Raw genomic sequence first — 23,072 nt, forward strand, 5'->3', positions numbered from 1 at the left:
AATCCTGGCCATAAAGCGGTGCAAGCACCTGAGAGGACATAGAACATAGTGGTGGTTGCAACTAGTGCTGGACAAAATGTTTTGAACTAAACTTCTTTTGTGAAAAAATGTTGATTAGTCAACATCAGAACATTTTGTGAATTCATGTCTGTTTTACCAACCTGTTTGTATTTGGGGGAGACCCAAAATTACAAAAAAAAAAAAAAAGTCAAAACATTTCATTTCAACACTTTCTACAGAATGGTTTGGGTTTTTTTGGTTGGAAACTACTTTTTGTCATAAAATTTATTACATAAAATTAAAAATAAAAACTCAGTTGAAACAATGTTACATTTTGGGTCAAACTAAATCTTTTATTGTACCCAAAACAATTATTTGCCCGTTGCCAGTGAGCCAAAAAAAAATTATTTGCACCGCTCTGACTGCAGCTGCTCATTTCCTGTCTTTTTGGTCCTCTCTTTGGGAGTAGATATGTTAACTAAGAAGGCATGATTGTTATTTATTCACTGAAATTTACTACTCTTTACACGTAAGAAAACAGATTATGCTGATTCGTGCCTTTCTCAGGAGTGTAGTATGTCTTTGCCTCGTGCTAGTATGTCATGTGTGTTAAATGTTTATAACCTGAAGTGTCCTACTGAGATTGCAAAATAGGCATTTTAAAGAAAAGACTACAACTATTTAAAAATCAAAGTTCTGTATGAGAATGATTTACCCATCACTGTCTCAAGTAATCTTTCAGTTTTAGTCATTTTAGGCATTAGAAGGAGGAAAAAAGTTTTCTCTATTTTTTCCAATTTGTTTACTTGGTGCATTTGATAACACTGCTTATAATCAGTTTCACCTTTTCCCAATAGTCAGTTTCCCCCATCTCACTAGATTTCAAATGGACAGAGTCCCTTTAAACAAAATGTTCAAATGCTATGTAAAAGAGTACAGGAGTTCATTTTAATAATAGATTCCAAGTTAGAAGGAAAATTGTGATCATCTAGTCTGCCCTCCTATAAACACCAGGCGTAGAATTTCCCCAAAATAATTCCTTCTGAATTAGAGCATATGGTTTTTTTGGTTTTTTTAATCCAATCTTGATTTTAAAAATGCCAGTTATGGAGAATGCACCAACACTTTTGGTAAATTATTCCAATGGTTAATTACCTTCACTATTCAAAATTTACGCTTTACTTCCATTCTGAATTTGCCTAGTTTTAACTTCCAGCCATTGTATCTTATTATTTAGTACGCTAGATTGAAGAGCCTGTTATTACATTTTTAAGTACAAATTGAAAATTGTTTAAGACACTATATTCAAATTGCTGATTTTAAGTGTGGATTTGTGGGGGCATTTTTTCCATTCACTGAAAGTTTTTTCTTCCCTCCACTCTTATCCCCTCTGCTGCCAACCACAGTGGGTGGAGTAGCCCTATCTAAATATTGGAGAGACATTAGGATGCATGGTTGAATAGCCTTTCATTACAACTAGGAGGTCTTGGTGATTAATACAAGTCGTCATGTTAGTGGTCATAGCAGTCTCCTGGGTGCTGCAATGCTCGTTGGGTCACTAAAGAAGCCCAAAGACTTGGGAGAAGGCGCTATCTGGCTTGAGGTGGGGATTGTGGCAGCCAAGGGCTGCCACAGCTGCTGTATTTACTCAGTTAATAAGCTTGAAAACTACTTTTCCAGCCCTTCTTGTTGAATTGTAAGTCTTGAATGCCCATTGATTTACATGTGTAGTGACTCTTTTTCCACCAAAACATTCAGTTAGCAGTGAAGTTGAACAGCTAACCCAGCTTGTGATGATGATTGTGCTCACCCGCACTAAACTTTAAGACCAGAGTCACATGGCTTGGTTCTGGGTTACAGGCAGGGCTGGCTCCAGGCACCAGCTAAGTAAGCAGGTGCTTGGGGCGGCCAATACAAAGGGGTGGCACTTCGTCCGCTATTGGGGCGGCATGTCTGGGTCTTCAGCGGGAATTCGGCGGTGGGTCCCTCAGTCCCTCTCTTCCTCTTTGAGCTGCCGCCGAACTGCCACTGAAGAGGAAGACAGGGAGTGAAGGACCCGCCACCGAAGTGCTGCAGAGGAATGGAGCGGCTCGATTTAGCTGCCGCCGAAGTGCCGCCGATCGGCTTTTTTTTTTTCTCACCACTTGGGGCGGCAGAAAACCTGGAGCCAGCCCTGGTTACAGGAAGTTATACAGTACCTTTTGCATAAAGGGCACAATGGCCAGCTAAAGCCGCTAAATTAAGAATAGAAAGCAGCTAAACCACAGCCCCTCACTTCTTGTACTAGAGGAGAATCTCTGCTTACTGCCAGGAGGAGGAGGAGAACTCTTATTCTCTGCAAGATCCACCCTGCCATTGGACAATAATGTAGTTAAACGTGCAGATGTTGAATGAGGCCATTGTTCATAGTTCATAATGTGACATACTGACAATATCCTGGACAAACCTTAAGGAATTAAGATAAACCTTATTGAATTAAATTTAACCTTATTGAATTAGGTTTAGTACCTTTGGAGTCAATTGTATGTGTTGTTGTGGAATTGCATGCAACTCCTCTAGGGGGAGGGGGATGCTAATATAATGCCCCTCATTATCAGCTCTTTGTAGCTACTCCTCTGGAGAGGTTTGCATATACTAGTTCAAAATGGATTCTCCAGGGACCAACAGACCAAGAAAGGATTTTTGAATAAGTAGCCTGGTTTCAAACAGGCTTAGGGCCTCTTTTTCTGATCCATCAAAAAGACAGGACTTCTGGTCTAAGGTCGGCCCCAATCTTTAGGGAAAGGGAAGGACTAATCACTAGTCAGAACCCTTATCAGAATGAGAGGAGTGATCTCTGGTAAGCTTATTATCATGCATTTCTATTTTTATTGTTTTCTCTGTAGTGCTTTTACCTTCATAAAAAAATTTACTTGCATAAGTAGTGCTGTGTGGTATCTGTAAGTGTGAGTAGTCACACTATTAACTGTTTCTGAAAAGAAAGCAAGCAGGTGTTCTTGGGAAGCCAGTGTCTGCTGGGAATAACACAGTGAAGGCAGCCTGGAAATACCCAGTCAGAAGAGAGTGAGGTGTAGCTCTCCACCCAAGAAAGGCAAAGGTTGGGAAGCTGGAAGCCTGAGAGTGGCTGTACCAGTGAGGGAAAATACAGGTGCAGTCGCTCTGAATTAAGTAACAGAGGGTCCTGTGGCACCTTTAAGACTAACAGAAGTATGGGGAGCATAAGCTTTCCTGGGTAAGAACCTCACTTCTTCAGATGCAAGTAATGGAAATCTCCAGAGGCAGGTATAAATCAGTATGGAGATAACGAGGTTAGTTCAATCAGGGAGGGTGAGGTGCTCTGCTAGCAGTTGAGGTGTGAACACCAAGGGAGGAGAAACTGCTTCTGTAGTTGGATAGCCATTCACAGTCTTTGTTTAATCCTGATCTGATGGTGTCAAATTTGCAAATGAACTGGAGCTCAGCAGTTTCTCTTTGGAGTCTGGTCCTGAAGTTTTTTTGCTGTAAGATGGCTACCTTTACATCTGCTATTGTGTGGCCAGGGAGGTTGAAGTGTTCTCCTACAGGTTTTTGTATATTGCCATTCCTGATATCTGACTTGTGTCCATTTATCCTCTTGCGTAGTGACTGTCCAGTCTGGCCAATGTACATAGCAGAGGGGCATTGCTGGCATATGATGGCATATATAACATTGGTGGACGTGCAGGTGAATGAGCCGGTGATGTTGCAGCTGATCTGGTTAGGTCCTGTGATGGTGTTGCTGGTGTAGATATGTGGGCAGAGTTGGCATCGAGGTTTGTTGCATGGGTTGGTTCCTGAGTTAGAGTTGTTATGGTGCGGTGCGTGGTTGCTGGTGAGAATATGCTTAAGGTTGGCAGGTTGTCTGTGGGCGAGGACTGGCCTGCCTCCCAAGGTCTGTGAAAGTGAGGGATCATTGTCCAGGATGGGTTGTAGATCACTGATGATGTGTTGGAGAGGTTTAAGCTGAGGACTGTAGGTGATGGCCAGTGGAGTTCTGTTGGTTTCTTTTTTGGGCCTGTCTTGTAGCAGGAGGCTTCTGGGTACACGTCTGGCTCTGTTGATTTGTTTCTTTATTTCCTTGTGTGGGTATCGTAGTTTTGAGAATGCTTGGTGAAGATCTTGTAGGTGTTGGTCTCTGTCTGAGGGGTTTGAGCAGATGCGATTGTACCTCAGTGCTTGGCTGTAGATGATGGATCGTGTGGTGTGACCGGGGTGGAAGCTGGAGGCATGGAGGTAGGCGTAGCGGTCGGTGGGTTTTCGGTATAGGGTGGTGTTAATGTGGCCATCGCTTATTTGTACGGTGGTGTCTAGGAAGTGGACCTCTCGTGTAGATTGGTCCAGGCTGAGGTTGATGGTGGGGTGGAAGCTGTTGAAATCATGGTGGAATTCTTCCAGGGTCTCCTTCCCATGGGTCCAGATGATGAAGATGTCATCAATATAGCGTAGGTAGAGAAGGGGCATGAGTGGACGAGAGCTGAGGAAGCGTTGTTCCAGGTCAGCCATAAAAATGTTGGCATATTGTGGGGCCATGCGGGTGCCCATAGCGGTGCCACTGGTCTGGAGGTATATGTTGTCACCAAATTTGAAATAATTGTGCGTGAGGATAAAGTCACAGAGCTCAGCCATAAGTTGTGCTGTGTCATCATCAGGGATACTGTTCCTGACAGCTTGTATTCCATCTGTATGTGGGATGTTTGTGTAGAGAGCCTCTACATCCATGGTGGCTAGGATGGTGTTTTCTGGGAGGTCACCAATGCATTGTAGTTTTCTCAGGAAATCTGTGGTGTCACGGAGATAGCTGGGAGTGCTGGTGGCGTAGGGTCTGAGTAGGGAGTCCACATATCCAGACAGTCCTTCAGTGAGAGTGCCAATGCCCGAGATGATGGGGCGTCCAGGATTTCCAGGTTTGTGGATCTTAGGTAGTAGATAGAATAACCCCAGTCGGGGCTCTAAGGATAAGTTGATTTGTTCCTGTGTTAGTGTAGGGAGTGTCCTGAGTAGATGGTGCAGTTTCTTAGTGTATTCCTCGGTGGGATCTGAGGAAAGTGGCCTGTAGAATTTGGTATTGGAGAGTTGTCTGGCAGCCTCCTTCTGGTAGTCAGACCTGTTCATGATGACAACAGCACCTCCTTTATCAGCCTCTTTGATGATAATGTCAGGGTGGTTTCTGAGGCTGTGGATGGCATTGCGTTCTGCACGACTTAGGTTATGAGGCAAGCGATGTTGTTTTTCCACAATTTCTGCCTGTGCACGTCGGCGGAAGCATTCTATGTATAGGTCCAGACTGTCATTTCGACCCTCAGGAGGAGTCCATGTGGAATTCTTCTTCCTGTGTTGTTGGTGGGAGGGTATCTGTGTATCAGTGCGCTGTTCAGTGTTATCTTGAAAGTATTCTTTGAGTCGGAGGCGGCGAAAGTAGGCTTCCAGATCACCGCAGAACTGTATCATGTTCGTGGAGGTGCTGGGGCAAAAAGAGAGTCCCCGAGATAGGACAGACTCTTCTGCTGGGTTGAGTGTGTAGCTGGATAAATAGACGATATTGCTGGGTGAGTTAGGGGTACCCCTGCTGTGGCCCCAAGTGGCAGGTAGGATTTTAGACAGCTTACAGTCCTTTTTCCTTTGTAGAGAGGTGAAGTGTGTAATGTAGATCTCCTGTCTTATTTTAGTAAAGTCCATTTGTGTGGAGGGTTGGTTATTCCTTGGTGTTCACACCTCAACTGCTAGCAGAGCACCTCACCCTCCCTGATTGAACTAACCTCGTTATCTCCATACTGATTTATACCTGCCTCTGGAGATTTCCATTACTTGCATCTGAAGAAGTGAGGTTCTTACCCACGAAAGCTTATGCTCCCAATACTTCTGTTAGTCTTAAAGGTGCCACAGGACCCTCTGTTACTTTTTACAGATTCAGACTAACACGGCTACCCCTCTGATACTTGCTCTGAATTGTGACACATAAGCTACCCAAGCTGGTGGTGAATTCATGATCTCTAGTGGCTACGCACATGTATTCATATGAGAGAGTTTTGAAGACATGGCTAGGCTGGTGTTGCAGGAGTATTGGTTGTGGTGTTTGGAATTCTACATAATATAAGAACTCTTGCGCTTTTAAGAAATGCCTGCTTGCTTGGGCTGTCATTCAAATTGTTTAGCAGTTGTTGTATGCGTGCATGTTGCCTTCTGCTCCCTGTTTTTTTCCTAGTTCCTGAACTCTGTGTTCAGAGCATTACGTGCATGCAGTTACTCAGGGTCTGTTGCTACATACTTGCAATTTGGCTGTTATGTTTTGTCCAGATTGGTGCTGACTTAATTGGTTAATCATCACAGAATATGGAAGGGACCTCAGGAGATTATCTAGTCCAACCCCCTGCTTGAAGCAGGACTAATCCCCAGACAGATTTTTGCCCCAGATCCCTAAATGGCCCCCTCAAGGATTGAACTCATAATCCTGGGTTTAGTAGGGCCAATGCTCAAACCACTGAACTATCCCTCCCCCAATAATTGCTGTTATATGTTTTGATTGACCACCGACCTGTGTGTCTCTGGCTTTGATTTTCTTGTATTTTGGAATTGCTGCTTTGGGGTACATTAGAGAATAACATTATGGCAATGAGAGCTTCTATTCTGCAACCCATGCTGCCTGCACATCCTTCAGCTGTTGACTGGCGAGACTTTATTCAGAATTTTCAGAACTATATATAGATCCTTCAACTCTCTGATGCTGCTAGGTTATCCTTGTTGCAGAACTGCTTAGGCAACGATAGCATTCATAGTTATGATGGACCCTAAGAGCCCCTCCTTTGATGTGGCTATGCTGCACCTCAATGAGTATTTGGAGACTGGAGATTCTGTTCTGCTAAAGAGGAAAAGGTTTTTTGAATCTCGCCAGGAGCCCAACAAAATCATGCATGAGTTTGCATATCGTTTGTGGCAGTTGGCCCAGGACTATGAATTTGGGGATGTTATAATCATCATGCTCAGGGAAACATTGGTATAGCCAATGACTGCCTGGGTGAATGGTTACTGGCTGAAGATGTTAGAATTCTAACTTTTGATGCCATAGTTGCTAAGAGTGAGGCATTTGAGAGGTCTTAGGCTGAAAGGGGTTCCTCTATGTCTACACTTAAACCGAGAGCTGCTCCTCTTGCTTCCATTGCCCAGAGTCATATGATGTTACCTACTCCCACTTCACAGCCTCGGCACCAAAAGTTGTCAGCTCCTCATTGTTTTTGCTGTGGTAGTATGGGTCATTGGCCAGTTTCCCTGCTTGCCTGGCTAGAACTGCTATGTGCCAGGCTTGTGGGAAGGAATGACACATGAAGTTAGTGTGCTATGGTACATTGGTTCACAATGATGGGAGGCCTGAAGTGCATACAGTAAATGTGGAGCCACATGAGATCACCTTTAACAGGGACTCTCATGTCTCCTTTAGGCTGATCTTCTCATGTGGCAAGGCGCTGAAGCTGATATCCCGTGTCATAGAAATTAATGGTAAACCAATTAAATGCATGGTGGATACGGATGCAGTGTTTAATGTTCTCCCCCCTGTGTTAGTTCATACTCTGTACATTTGCCTGACTATAGTGATTATAAAAGCTTGGAATTTGTATGCTTTGCAGACAGTGGGTGAAGCTGTGTGTTCTGTGCTCTACAAAGGCACAGCCTTGACTTCAAAGTTTTATATTATTATAGGCGCAGCTGCAAATGCTGTTCCATTATTGTCCTACAATGTGTGCTCACAGCTTGGTATTATGCATGAATGTGCACAAGACACCTTGGGTGTGGCTGTATCAGCTAGAACAGAAGGGGATACCAAAGTAGCATTTAGAAATACCATGATTAATTTAATGGTGATAGAGATGCATACTTTTTGCAGTTGGATTCAAATGCCAAGCCCTTTGCACTGCCTGCACATCGTGTACCATCTGCACTTGTAGACAAGACCTGAGTAGAATTGAGGCGTATGAAAGATAATGGTGGGAGGTGGAAGGGCCTACAGATTAGAGCTTACCCTCGGTGATCATATTCAAGAAGAATGGTGACATTCGATTGCACAGATTTTAGGGTACATAATAAATATGTGAAACGTGAGCAGTTTTAATTGCCAACCTTCGAAGAGTTGACATGCCCAGTAAGTGGATCCTGGATTTCCTGTGTGCTAGATTACTGATCCGGTTACTGGCAAATATCTGTGGCTGAAAGATCACAGTTGTTATTGACTTTCAGCATGCCATTTGTGTACTGCTATCAACAACTCCCATTTGGTTTAGTTTCTGCTCGCGAGGTATTTCAGAGAGTGATCTTTCAGCTCCTTGATAATAGCTGGGTTCATGTTGCTATTTGCATTACATACTTATCTTTGCTAAGATCCTTCCGGAGCATAATGCTGGTCTGGACCAGGTGCTAACCTGACTCCAACAAGCTGGCATGAAGTTGAATCAAGTGCAGTTTTGAAAAAGATGCTGTAGAGTTTCTAGGGCATTCTCTGTCGGTCAGCGGTGTGAAACCAATAGCTGAAAGGCTACAAGTTGTTTCTTCCCTACCATTACCCATTGATCGTAGCAGTTTACGTTTGTTCTTAGGCCTACCTCAATAAATAGGTAGGCAGGCTCTGCCCCATTTTAGTACCCCTGCCAAGGTGCTGTGATATTTAACCCAGGGCCAGAAACAGTAGATTTGGACTAAAGAGAGGAAGCAGGGTTTTGAAACCCTGTGTCAAGCCCTCTATCGGATCCAGTCCCATGCTTATTTTGATACAGTGATTCAGACTGATGCCTGCAGTCAGATCCTGGGGTTCAGTTCTGCTCCAGGAGAAGACACTGTTATATTTGCATCCTGTACTTTCACTCTGATGGAAGCAAAGTATTCCCAGATTGATCTAGAATCTTTGGTGATGGCTTTTGCTGTTGTATGCTTTAAAGTCTACTTAGTAGGAAGACATTTTACATTAGAAACTGATCATTTGTCTCTTTTGGGCTTCTATTATAAAGCCATTGACCTGCTGAGTATGAGGCTGAGGTGGTGGTCTATTCAGTTGCAGCAGTATGATTTTGATTTGGTGCATATCGAAGGAAGATATAGTTTACTTGCAGATGCTCTTTTGAGAAAATTCTGCTGAGTTATCCCCCTCATATGCAAAAAGGGCAAAGTATGCTGCTTTTTAAAGTTATGCCAGTTGACTAAAGGCAGACAGCTGATGCCACTCTTCAAGATGCTGAACTGTGGAAGGTGATATGTGCCATACAAGGGGATCGAACGGACCCAGTCCTTAAAAGAACTTTGTCTATGTTATACCAAATACATTTCCGAGCTCATAGTGAAGATATGCTACTTGAAATATCTTATGCAGAGGAGCCCAGGTGATCATCACAGCAGCATTGCAACAAACAGCCCTGGATGTGGCTCACAAAGGAAATTACAAAGATGAAGGAACTTCTGCATAGTTATACTTGGTGGCCAGGGCTGTACTCAGACATTGAGCATCATATGAAGGCATGCTCAGCCTGCACAATGCATAAACTACTGCTCCTCTGGTCCCTTTGAAACCAGTATAGAATCATAGAATATCAGGGTTGGAAGGGACCTCAGGAGGTCATCTAGTCCAACCCCCTGCTCAAAGCAGGACCAATCCCCAACTAAATCATCCCAGCCAGGGCTTTGTCAAGCCGGGCCTTAAAAACCTCTAAGGAAGCAGATTCCACCACCTCCCTAGGTAATCCATTCCAGTGCTTCACCACCCTTCAATTAAAACGTTTTTCCTAATATCCAACCTAAACCTTCCCCTCTGCAAGTTGAGACCATTACTCCGTGTTCTGTCATCTGGAACCACTGAGAACAGTCTAGACCGATCCTCTCTGGAACCTCCTTTCAGGTAATTGAAAGCAGCTATCAAATCCCCCCTCATTCTTTTCTTCTGCAGACTAAATAATCCCAGCTCCCTCAGCCTCTCCTTATAAGTCATGTGCTCCAGCCCCCTAATCATTTTTGTTACCCTCCGCTGGACTCTTTCCAATTTTTCCACATCCTTCTTGTAGTGTGGGGCCCAAAACTGGACACAGTACTCCAGATGAGGCTTCACCAATGCCGAATAGAGGGGAATGATCTCATCCCTTGATCTGCTGGCAATGCCCCTACTTACACAGCCCAAAATGCCATTAGCCTTCTTGACAACAAGGGCACACTGTTGACTCATATCCAGCTTCTCATCCACTGTAACCCCTGAGTCCTTTTCTGCAGAACTGCTATCTAGCCACTCGGTACCTAGTCTATAGCAGTAGAATCATAGAATACCAGAGTTGGAAGGGACCTCAGAAGGTCATCTAGTCCAACCCCCTGCTCAAAACAGGGCCAATCCCCCAGACAGATTTTTGCTCCAGATTCCCTAACTGGCCCCCTCAAGCATTGAACTCACAACCCTGGGTTTAGGAGGCCAATGCTCAAACCACTGAGCTATCCCTCCTCCCGAAGTACATGGGATTCTTCCATCCTAAGTGCAGGACTCTGCACTTGTCCTTGTTGAACCTCATCAGATTTCTTTTGGTGCAATCCTCTAATTTGTTTAGTTCCCTCTGTATCCTATCCCTACCCTCCAGCATATCTACCACTCCTCCCAGTTTAGTGTCATCTGTATAGTTGCTGAGGGTGCAAACCATGCCATCTTCCAGATCATTAATGAAGATATTAAACAAAACCAGCCCCAGGACCGACCCTTGGGGCACTCCGCTTGATACCAGCTGCCAACTAGACATGGAGCCATTGATCACTACCTGTTGAGCCCAATGATCTAGCCAGCTTTCTATCAACCTTATAGTCTATTCATCCAGCCCATACTATTTTAACTTGCTGGCAAGAATACTGTGGGAGACCGTATCAAAAGCTTTGCTAAAGTCAAGGAATAACACATCCACTGCTTTCCCCTCATCCACAGAGCCAGTTATCTCATCATAGAAGGCGATTAGTTCATAGTTATCACATGTTTTGACTGATCATCTACCTGTGGTGTCTTGCTTTGATGTCCTTGTGTTTTGGGTGCATCATAGCATAACAATGGAACAACATAGTTCAGGCCAGAGTGTATGCACTCAGAGGAAAGCAGATGTACATTTTTCAAAGCATCAGCAAGTATTTAGTAAATGTCTGTTTTTGTAGTTGCTGTATGATGTACTGTATGTTTATAAAATAGGAATTAAATCTTTACTCCTTGGCACCACCAGATATAATCTGGAATGACAAAAGCAGAAGAGATGTACAAAATAGTCAGGGGAAAATTTAAGGACAGGAGAAACTTTAACACAAAGAGCTTTATGTCCTTTACTGGGCTGCACCACCCTGGGGAGAGCAAGAAGTGGAATTGTGCTTCCAGGGAATGCAATCCTCTCTGAATTCCAAAGCATGGAGAAGGAATGTGCATGCTGAGTATGGGTCAATATGGATCAGTATTTGGGGCGGGGGGTGGGAAGGGAGGTTGTTAATCCTAATACCCTATTGGAAGATGTGTATCCCTGAGGACAAACTGAGGAAGAAGTCTGTGCACTTCTCCAAAGGGAGGGACCTCCTCTAAAGTGGGCCCACTTATGAAGTATGTAAAATGGGGGAAGACAATTTGTACCCTCCTTCATCTTGCGTACCCATACCAAAGCCAAGGGAAGTTTGGCACCAAGTGTTATTAGATCACCATGATCCACACAAAGGCCATTGCAAGCTTTCAGGTGATGCTCAGGATAGAATTTTGACTCAAAAGCAAAGGATTGTAACTCTTGAGCTAAAGAAGAATCTTCAGTGTTAACAGTATAAAGCCTCTGGCACATAGTTCAGCAGTCCCGATTCCACAGTAGAAGACAGAGGTGACTTACACATTAGTCAGTTATTTGAGGTACTTTTGAATGAATATTTATGAATGTTTGTTACATTTTTTGATCCTTTGCTTGGTTGTTTGTTTTTAATTGCTGTGTTGAAATGACCTAAATACACAGGTTCCAAGTTTTGTGGCAGTGCTAGTGACTCATACTCTCCTGCTCCTGGCTTTCACAACTGAGGATTTTGTAGGCGGCCATAATACTATTTTATTTATCCTATTAAATATTTTGAATGTATGGAGGAAAACAAAAGAAACGACAGCAATTGCAATGAGCTAGGGGAAAAGCCACATTTGTCATAGTCCTACAATAATATCCTTTCATTCTTGCTCTCTCCTTTTTAGCAAAGGCTGTTTTCTTTCAAGAGCTGTTTGTTGTTGTTGTTTCCCCTCCCCCCACCCCTGGTGAGAAGAAAAGACCTTATGCTATAGTTTCATTTATTTATTTATGTTTAAGCATTTGAGTTTGGGGGCTGTGGTGCATCCACACTAGTCTGACAAGTATGCATCATTGCAGACTGCAGACCTTAAAATGGAGAGTTCCTGGTTCCTGCTAATCAGGAGAGATCTTTGCAATGTGAAGTTAGTTTTCCAAACCACCAAATTTATGTGCTAAAGAATGAAGGTCTCTCAAACATAGACAAACATGCCAATGGGGAAAAGAAAAATAACTTGCAATTAGTAACAAGGAAACATAAAGCAGTGTGTTGGGTAGAATGGACATGCTCATGCATTCACAGTTGTGAAATATAAGCATGCTTTCCACACTGGGTTTATTTACACTGGTATTAAATGATTTATACTGTAAGGTATGCATGACTGAAATTATAATTGTAAAATGCTTTGGTTTTTCTGTATGATCTCTCTGTAGTCATCTTTTATAACATACTGATGCAGGTCAGCTAAGCTGCAGAAAATAAAAGCTAACTGGATGCTTTAAAGATACATATTCTTATGTTACACACTCCAGAAACTGAAAAAGGAAAGTTAAGTACTGCCAGATAGGCTGTCGAGTTGCTGTTAATCTGAGTTTTATTTTTGTCGCTGAGGGTGGCAGCCAGTGATATTAAAAACAAAAAACAAGCACACAAACCACCCTTGCCATTATCATGCTAATGAACATTTTATCCATTATTTAAGAATCTCTTCCCCAGGTTTTAGTAAATTTGCTGTATAGTTTTAAATATCAAACTTTGGCTCTCTGTTCAAAGGTAGTTTTTAAATGGCTGAAACAAAGAGAGGACTTTATGTAAATGTGTGCTTGTTTGGACTGAATGCTATTTGTGGCATAAAGATCTTCTCTTATTAGTGATCACTTAAATAAGAACATATTCACAATTGGAGCCCGTCATAAACAATAGCAACTGAAATGCTAACTAGATGGTTATATGTAGCAATTTGAAAAGATTGGAGAAAGACATGTAAGTGTGCGGAGGTGGCTTGGTATTATTATTTGACAGTCTGACATTTTAGCATTAAAATACCGGGGAACAAGAACCACTGAGTAAATTTTAGCATTATAATATATATTTTTTCAAATTCTACATAGAATAAAGGGTTGGCACTGTGTGAGCATGTGTGAACATGCCTGTGTATATATCAAATGTTTTCAAAACCATTAAACTTGGATTTTTTCCACTATTCTAGCATGACCCCATTATTTAATTACTGTCAGTAGCTTCTTGTTTCTCTGTATATTCAGTTTAAAGCTTCATTCTTTGTATTTATTCAGTACATGTGTAACCTTTTATTTAATGTGAATTTAGTGATATATATATTACTCTGGGTTCGGCTCTGATTGTTACAATTTCAAGTTCAAAAGAGTGAAAGTCACCTCTGCTATTTGTTTCAGATTTAGAGCCCCTAGGAACACATGAAGACCAAGGATAGTGACTACACATGCATTCACAAGTACAAAGTCTAGTCTGTTTTACAAGTTTTATTAACGTTACAATTAAGGTTATGATTACCTGTGCATACAGAAATCATATGAAAACCTATGCAAAAGTTACAAATATAGTCATACTCACATCCTTACCGATATTCTTAGGGTTTGATGGATACCTTGCCAACTGATCATCAGTAAAGGGATGGTTCCTGCTGGAGTTTTCCTGTAGGTAGCCCATAGGGTTGCCAACTCTGACTGAAGCTATTCCAGGAGATTTTTTTTTCCAACATGACATAATGTAATTTTCTTAAAATAGCCTATTAAAATCTCCTGGATTGCTTTCAATAGTCATTGGGAGATCGATGCCAATTCCAGGAGACTCCAGTCCAAACCTGGAGGGCTGGCAACCTTAGTAACCCATTTTATCCAATCCAGGAGTCCTCTTTTATCATGTGATTCTGACTGCACCTAATACTCTGCACATGTGCACCTCAACCCTCTTTTTCTTTATCTGCATTGCACCCCCCCAATATTGGGGTGCCCCATTTTTGATAGGTTCTTTGTAGTTCCTTTTATTCTCATTAGCATCTATGCAGAACATGTACACTGCGGACAGGACACATGTTAGAAAAAAACGTTACAAGAAGGTATCTCATGATTTTGAATGGTACATTGCGGTCACTTTTTGATAATACTACCTATCGGCACATCTTGCTCATGATCTTGGGGCATCAGGTTATTCTTTGGTCACTTACTTAGGTCGAGCATTTCTTAAGCCTATCACCTAGTATGGCTAAGCTGACACCTTACAGGCCTCAACCTCTAGGCCGTGCATTTCAACCCTCCTTTACTTAGATATCTAATACAGACTTATCACTTCTAAATACTTGTTGATCTTATACTTCTATAATCCTACAATTTAAATTTATTTAACATACAACAATAGAATATTAGTTAATCGTAACAAAATAAATGAATGATAAAGTGAACTAATTAGTTACACTGGTATGTAAAAAGTTTCATCATTCTGGTTTCAGGACACTCTTTCCATAATTTTAAAAATGAGATACAATTTTCTGCAAACAAGGCCATATGTTGTTTGGCCCTCCTTCCATAACCATAAAATCATAGAATCATAGAATATCAGGGTTGAAAGGGACCTCAGGAGGTCATCTAGTCCAACCCCTTGCTCAAAGTAGGACGAATCCCCAACTAAATCATCCCAGCCAGGGCTTTGTCAAGCCGGGCCTTAAAAACCTCTAAGGATGGAGATTCCATCACCTCCCTAGGTAACCCATTCCAGTGCTTCACCACCCTCCTAGTGAAATAGTTTTTCCTGATATCCAACCTAGACCTCCCCCACTGCAACTTGAGACCATTGCGCCTTGTTCTGTCATGTGCCACCACTGAGAACAGCCTAGCTCCATCCTCTTTGGAATCCCCATTCAGGTAGTTGAAGGCTGCTATCAAATCCCCCCTCACTCTTCTCTTCTGCAGACTAAATAAGCCCAGTTCCTTCAGCCTCTCCTCATAAGTCATGTGCCCCAGCCTCCTAATCACTTTCGTTGCCCTCCACTGGACTCTCTCCAATTTGTCCACATCCTTTCTGTAGGGGGGATAGCTCAGTGGCTTGAGCATTAGCCTGCTAAACCCAGCATTGTGAATTCAATTCTTGAGGGGGCCACTTAGGGGTCTGGGGCAAAATCAGTATTTGGTCCTGCTAGTGAAGGCAGGGGGCTGGACTCAAGGACCTTTCAGGGTCCCTTCCAGCTCTATGAGATAGGTATATCTCTGTATATTATTATTAAACGGGACACAGTACTCCAGATGTGGCCTGACCAGTGCCGAATAGAGGGGAATAATCACTTCCCTAGATCTGCTGGCAATGCCCCTACTAATGCAGCCCAATATGCTATTAGCCTTCTTGGCAACAAGGGCACACTGTTGATTCATATCCAGCTTCTCGTCCACTGTAATCCCGAGTCCTTTTCTGCAGAAATGCCAGTTAGCCAGTCGGTCCCCAACCTGTAGCAGTGGATGGGATTCTTTCATCCTAAGTGCAGGACTCTGCACTTGTATTTGCTGAACCTCATCAGATTTCTTTTGGCCCAATTCTCCAATTTGTCTAGGTCACTCTGGACCCTATCCCTACCCTCCAGCTTATCTACCTCTCCCCCCAGTTTAGTGTCATCCACGAACTTGCTGAGGGTGCAATCCATCCCATCATCCAGATCATTACTGAAGATGTTGAGCAAAACCAGCCCCAGGACCGACCACTGGGGTACTCCGCTTGATACCAGCTGCCAACTAGACATCGAGCCATTGATCACTATCTGTTGAACCTGATGATCTAGCCAGGTTTCTATCCACCTTATAGTCCATTCATCCAATCCATACTTCTTTAACTTGCTGGCAAGAATACTGTGGGACACCGAATCAAAAGGTTTGCTAAAGTCAAGGTATATCATGTCCACCATTTTTCCCATATCCACAGAGCCAATTATCTCATCATAGAAGGCAATTAGGTTGGTCAGGCATGACTTGCCGTTGGTGAATCCATGTTGACTGTTCCTGATCACCTTCCTCTCCTTGAACTGCTTCAAAATTGAGTCCTTGAGGACTTGCTCCATGATTTTTCCAGGGACTGAGATAAGGCTCACTGTTCTGTAGTTCCCCGGATTCTCCTTCTTCCCTTTTTTAAAGAAGGGCACTATATTTGCCTTTTTCCAATCATCTGGGACCTCCCCCGATTGCCATGATTTTTCAAAGATAATGGCCAATGGCTCTGCAATCACATCAGCCAACTTCCTCAGCACACTCGGATGCATTGCATCCGGCCCCATGGAGTTGTGCAAGTCCAGCTTTTCTAAATACACCTCTACCCCGATATAAAGCGACCTGATATAAGATGAATTTGAATATAACGCAGTAAAGCAGTGCTCCAAGGGTGCGGGGCTGCACACTCCAGCGGATCAAAGCAAGTTCAATATAACGCAGTTTCACCTATAATGCGGTAAGATTTTTTGGCTCCCGAGGACAGTGTTATATCGGGGTAGAGGTGTAGTCCTTAGCCTGTTCCTTCAGCACTGAGGGCTGCTCATCTTCTCCCCATACTGTGCTGCCCAGTGCAGTAGTTTGGGAGTTGACCTGGTCTTTGAAGACCGAGGCAAAAAAAGCATTGAGTTCTTCAGCTTTTCCAACGTCATCTATCACTAGGTTGTCTCCCCCATTCAGTAAGGGTCCCACACTTTCCCTGGCCTTCTTGTTGCTAACATACCTGTAGAAATCCTTCTTGTTACCCTTCAAATGCTAGCTGCAACTCCAGTTGTGCTTTGGCCTTCCTGATTACACTCCTGCATGCTCGAGCAATATTTTTATACGGCTCGCTAGTCATTTGTCCAAGTTCCACTTCTTTTAAGTTTCCTTTTTGTGTTTAAGCTCACCGAAGATTTCTCTGTTAAGCCAAGTGGATCGTCTGACATATTTGCTATTCTTTCTGCACATTGGGATGGTTTGTTCCTGCACCCTCAATAAGGCGTCTTTAAAAAACAGCCAGCTCTCCTGGACTCCTTTCCCCCTTGTATTAGCCTCCCAGGTGATCCTGCCCATCAGTCAAAGTCTGCTTTTCTGAAGTCCAGGGACCATATTCTGCTGCTCTCCTTTCTTCCTTTTGTCAGGATCCTGAACTCAACCATCTCATGGTCACTGCTGTCCAGGTTGCTACCCACTTCTACTTCCTCTACCAATTCTTCCCTGTTTGTGAGCAGCAGGTCAAGAGGAGCATGGCCCCTTGTTGTTTCCTCCAGCTCTTGTACCAGAAAGTTGTCCCCAACATGCTCCAAAAACCAAACCAATTTCTTTAAACAGACTAGAGATGATGAAATTTTTATCCAGGGAAGCTATCATCAATGGGCTTCATTGCTTATAGTCAGTAAAAAGCCTGGATAGGGGGATGTATTTTGTATCACACTCTAACAGTAGGTAGGTGCAGCTGACATATTTGGGAACAAATTTTAAAGCTGAGTCCTGCTATTGAAAACCATCTGAAGGCGTCATGTAAATTCAGCCCTGCTAACTTGAAACCAAATGTAGGTATCCAGACAGTTCAGAAAAGGAAATTTGGCCTTTGAGATAAATGGCCCTTTTATTGGTAATCTGCACAATAAATTTGCAGCCAATGAAAATAAATATGCACAACATGCTGCAATATATCTTCTCTACACATAAGGCAGGTGGTTGCATTTTGCATTAGGTGAAGCTTTTAAGTGGTCTTCAAGGTCCAGGGTAGAGCTTGCTAGTCAAGTTTGAGATGAGAAGCTTGGATGATGTTAAGGTCAGGGATAGGGTCAAACTTGGGTAATGTTAGGTTTGGATTCTCATTGTGTGTCCGTCACAGTCTGGCTGGCCCTTTAAGAGGGGTCAGCTCAGCCTTCCCTGTGATCTGGCAGTTACCCCCCCACCCCCAGCTGATCCTGATCTGGATTCTGTTACAATTAGTGATCCTGTGAAAAGGTCAGGGAGACCCACAGACAGAGGGAAGTGGGGGGATTTGATAGCTGCTTTCATCTACCCGAAAGGAAGGTCCAAAGAGGATGGATCTAGAGTGTTCTCAGTGGTACCAGATGACAGAACAAGGAGTAATGGTCTCAAGTTGCAATGGGGGAGGTTTAGGTTGGATATTAGGAAAAACTTTTTCACTAGGAGGGTGGTGAAGCACTGGAATGGGTTACCTAGGGAGGTGGTGGAATCTCCTTCCTTAGAGGTTTGACAAAGGCCTGGCTAGGATGATTTAGTTGTGGATTGGTCCTGCTTTGAGCAGGGGGTTGGACTAGATGACCTTCTGAGGTCCCTTCCAACCCTGATATTCTGTGATTCTATGATTCTATGAAAGCAGTGAGAGAGAGAGGAGCAAGGCCAGTTGAAGTCAGGCTGGAGAGAACACCCAGGAGAAGGTTAGGCTCCTGTGGGAGGCCCAGATCTAGGCCTGTAAAAAGCAGGGAGGTCCCTGTGAGAAGCTGCCAGAGTCCTTGGAGAAGGGCAGCATGGGGGAAACCTGCTAAAAAGAAGGGCCTCCAGGGAAAATGCCTTGGGAGGCAGTGCTCAGCCAGGGGAACAAAGAAGGAACTGTGGAGTGCCCAAGAACAGCATGAGGAACAGGGAATTTCAGTGTAGCCTGAGAGGGCCAGAAGGATCTTCTGTTTGGATGTTTGTGTGGATTCTTTAGTTGGATTTTGGTTGCTCTGGAAAGAGGTGACTTATCTGGAGGATTAGGGCATAGAAGACATTGCCAGAGATGGGCCAAAGAAATGGTCAACAGGGGCCACTGGCTATGAAGACCCTTTTGACACCACACTCTGACATGGATGGATCTTACTGTAGTGAGTGAAAACACTCAAATTCTCCAAAATGGAAATACCATTAAGAGGTTTGCCTACCATACTGAATCACTTCAAAGGAAGGCCAGTGGTTTGATGTTGAAAGTCCTGGGTTCAATCCTCGCTGACTGTTGTGCCTCTAGGTATGTTTGTGGTTACAATCATGGGCAGCACATGAACCCCCCTATTTGGGGAAGCTAGTCCCACCCCTTGTGTCTGAGGCCCCGTCCCTACCCCCTTCTACCTTAGGCCCCAGCCCCTCTTTGACCTTCCCCCACTCTCAACTGCTGGGGCCAGAGGAGCCCCAAGCCCCTCACCGTAGTTCAAGGAGCCCTGGCCAGCCCTCCTGAGCTGCCCTGAGCCCTGCCCAAGCCCTGAGTGCTGGCCAACCCACCCAAGCCACCCCATGTGCTGGTCCGCCCGCCCAAGCTGCCCTGATCCCCAGCCACCCAGAGGAGCTCTGAGCCTGCCACAATCTGGCCCCGGGCCTGTGGCAGGGAACATTAGCACAGATTTGGGGAGGCTTAGCCTCCCCCAGCCTGCAACATGCGCTGCCCATGGTTACAGTGGTTTTCTGTTTAGCATTGCAGTAGTGCTTAGGAGCCCCAGTAACAGACCAGGGCTCCAATGCGCTAGGTACTGTGCAAAGGCATAACCAAAAGACAGTCCCAGCCCAAATAGTTTACAGTCTTAGACAGAAGGCGAATATAGACTAACTGACGGCAACACCAGGACACAGTGAGACAATATTGGTCAATGTGATAGGCCAAGGTCTGCCTTTCTTTCATCTAATACATCATCTGGATGGAAAGAACATGGTTTTTGCTCACAATATATGGAAGATATAGTGCATAGGTCAGTACATTTGGGGTAAATTGCAGTATTTGACATTCATCTCTTTAAACAGTTCCCCTACTATTTGCTATGTAACAGGCCAATTTTATATGCCTTGGATGCATTTATATTTAGCCTTAAAAGCAGTTATAACCACTCTGCAGCTGTAATCATTAAAAATGTTCTGGAAATAGTCTTTAGTTCACTCTGTGTGCAGCTCAGATTGTTAAATATCATAAAGTTGCTTTTCCAGCCACAAAACAGTTCTAAACATTAAATATATCTTACAGCTAACTGGTTTTTCTAGTCAGTTAATTTTTTTTTTAAGTTCAAAGTACTGATTAGCTGAAAATAAGCCCCACCTGGGCCAGATCTTCAGCTGGCTTACATCTATGTAGGCTCATTCACTTCAATGCTTCTATACTTATTTACAACAGCTGAGGATCTGGCCCTTCAATTGTCTTCCTCCGTATTTTCCCTTAATCTACTTTAAATTTTGTTTACAAAAATAAGTTCAAGGTGTCAGTGCCACGAGGCCACTCATTTATTTTTCTTTGCAAAGGTAAATAATTGATTAGGCTCTCTTACAGCTACCTTATAAAAACAAATACCATGGTAGGAAAACTAGAGCTAGATATTTCCTGGCCTATAGTTAACAAGCAAATATTAATTATCTGTGAATATAAATTATTATTTAAAATTGCAAAATTTGTCTAGGGGAATATAAATGATCTTCTAGCTTCCAAACTAGTTTTTAATGGAGAAAATCATTTGCCTGGTGTGGTATTGCACTGGACCTGTAAAAATAATAATTTGTGTCTTCCTTAACTCCTTGAGCACTGCACTTGAGTGATGTGGGATGTAGTTCAATTGCCTTTCCATTGGCTTCTCTAGAATGTGGTGATGGAAACATACAGCGGTAATTGATTCTCCATCAAATACCCCTAGGGCAGCTTGTAATGAAAAGGGCTTTTTAGAAGGCTCAATTTACATAATCATTTTTAGCTGTATTTCCCTATATCACAAAGTCACCATGCAGTGTGGCTCAGCAAAAGTAGATCAGCTGTCTCTGCTGCACAAAGGTTCAGCATCAGAAAAACAACTAAATTGCCACTTTACATTAAGGTGAAGTGACACAATCTTTACGAAGAAGTTTCCCACAATCTCTGCCTGCACTCTGTCTCGCTGAAGCTACTGTACTGTCAGCCTCTTGCTTTGATGGACACTAAAAGTCACCCCATCTCCTCCATATTTCAATCAAAATGACTAAAAACTCTAGCCATACAAAGCAGTGTTCGAAAGTGAACCTCCATTACTGGGTTGAACACAGTCAGATTAAATGGGCAAGAGAATTTTCCAAGCACAGGATCTTGAACGTGGCCAGATAAATAGAGCAGTGTCTGAGCTGGGTTTAAGTAGTGTTCAGAGATGTGACTTTGGTTTATGCCCACCTTTATTATTAGACAAAAACCCCACAACAGCAGGAACAAAGATACAGCAGTAGTGGGGAATAATCTAGTAAAATCTGCTGCATCTCAAAAGGATTATAAAACCTCTCCTGCGATTGACACTGTCTGCCATCCCACACTTATGAAAGCAATAGCATTGATCTTTAACACACCATATGTTAGATCACTTGCTCTATTTTGTGTGGGAGCTGGGGTGGGAATAGTATAACCTTATCTTTAGCTGTCTGATTATTAAAATGCATCAGTTATAACTTTAACAGGACAAGGCAGCATGGTTGAGTGGTCTGAGTGCAGGGTTTGAGAACTCAGAAGTTCCTGCGGCCCACATTCTAGCTTTGACCTGGACGTAGTGTGTCTTTGAGTAATCTGCCTATGACTCCATTTCTCCATTTGTAAAGTGGAAATAACACTCATCCTTCAGAATCAGTCGATGTTTGTACAGTGTTTTGAAGGTACAAAATAATAGATAATATGTATGCATTGATACTGCATATTTCTATAGCATATATTTTTTGAATAGCTAAATATATTTGGAATAGATATAATGTATCTGTAGTGAGGAGGCGTGGCCTCCCTCAGATGCAGAGGGAATACCACAAGATGCCTAGTGGGTGGAGCCACGAGGGCCATGCCCCACACGCCAGAAGCAGAGAGGCGTAACAGGAAGGGGAAGCATAAAAGGCTGTCCCAGCCTCTGAGCTAATAGGGAGCTGCCAAAAGAGACAGACGCTCTTCCCCGCTGCTGGAGTGGGATGCCAAGGAGAACCACTGCTGCCCCGGAGACCAGTCTGAGCTTCCAGAGAGCCCTGCCACTCCCGATGCTGAGAAGCTGCTACCGTTATCCTTCGGAGACTGAGGAGGACTTCTGGATGCAGGTACACCCAAGAGGGAGAGTAGGCAGCAGCCCAGGGAAACCTGGCAACAGTCTGGTTGAGAGCTGGCCTGATACAAGGTCAGCGTGTTGCGGGCAGATCCCTGCTGACCCAGTGGCAGACCATTTCTCCACTGTTAGGACCTTGGGCTGGGACGCAGTGGAATTGGGTGGGCCCTCGTCCCCCCTGCCACCGCACCCCTCCTTAGGCTAGAAGGCCTGTGCTTCTCGGACATCCCTACCTGAGCTCCATAGACTGTTCTTGGCCCTCATCCCTACCTGAGCCCCAGACTGGGCTGGTGCTACAGCTCTGCCTGATTTCAGGCCAGAGTCCTGACTGTTTACAGGCCTGCTCCGCTTGAAGGCCGGGGCCCATTGAGAACCACTAATTCTCCCCCTTTTTTTCCTTTGTGTGGAGAAGACTCTAGCAGATCAAACTGCGTGGAGGCATGGCCTCCCTCAGATGCAGATGCAGAGGGCCGGCCGCGCCAGCTTACATGTAGTGGAGAATGGGGGCAGTGTCCGCCCCCCTGAACATAAGGGGGACCATGTTGCTTCTTAACCCATCCCCAGCAGAGGCCACCATGGATTGGGATCAACTGGTGAGACGGTGGGCCAGGAACCAGCAGCGAGAACATGCCACTCAGCTCCAGCGGCAGCAGCGGATGCAGCAGAGACTGGAGCCCCAAGGCCGAACACGGGTCATGCGACACCAGCCCCCCACTCTGGCTGCGGCAGTAAGGGGGACTTCCTGGTGGCAGAA

At 43.9% G+C, this 23,072-nt stretch overlaps 1 protein-coding gene across 20 annotated transcripts in view; it reads left to right on the forward strand.

The window, feature by feature from the left end:
- The window catches only part of LOC113406698 (neurexin-1), a 1,188,348-nt gene that overhangs the window by 241,229 nt on the left and 924,047 nt on the right, over positions 1 to 23,072 (forward strand). Inside the window, exon 4 of one of the 20 annotated variants that reach the window (XM_026652586.1) lies at positions 18,338 to 18,363. The exons of the other annotated variants lie outside the window; for them this stretch is intronic. Within the exon in view, the coding sequence (XP_026508371.1) occupies positions 18,338 to 18,363 (26 nt within the window). The remainder of the gene's footprint in view (positions 1 to 18,337; positions 18,364 to 23,072) is intronic. 20 annotated transcript variants of the gene reach the window in all.

This window comes from Terrapene carolina, unplaced genomic scaffold, assembly GCF_002925995.2.
Source record: "Terrapene carolina triunguis isolate 2854851 unplaced genomic scaffold, T_m_triunguis-2.0 Scaffold122, whole genome shotgun sequence".
Lineage (NCBI taxonomy): Eukaryota > Metazoa > Chordata > Testudines > Emydidae > Terrapene > Terrapene triunguis.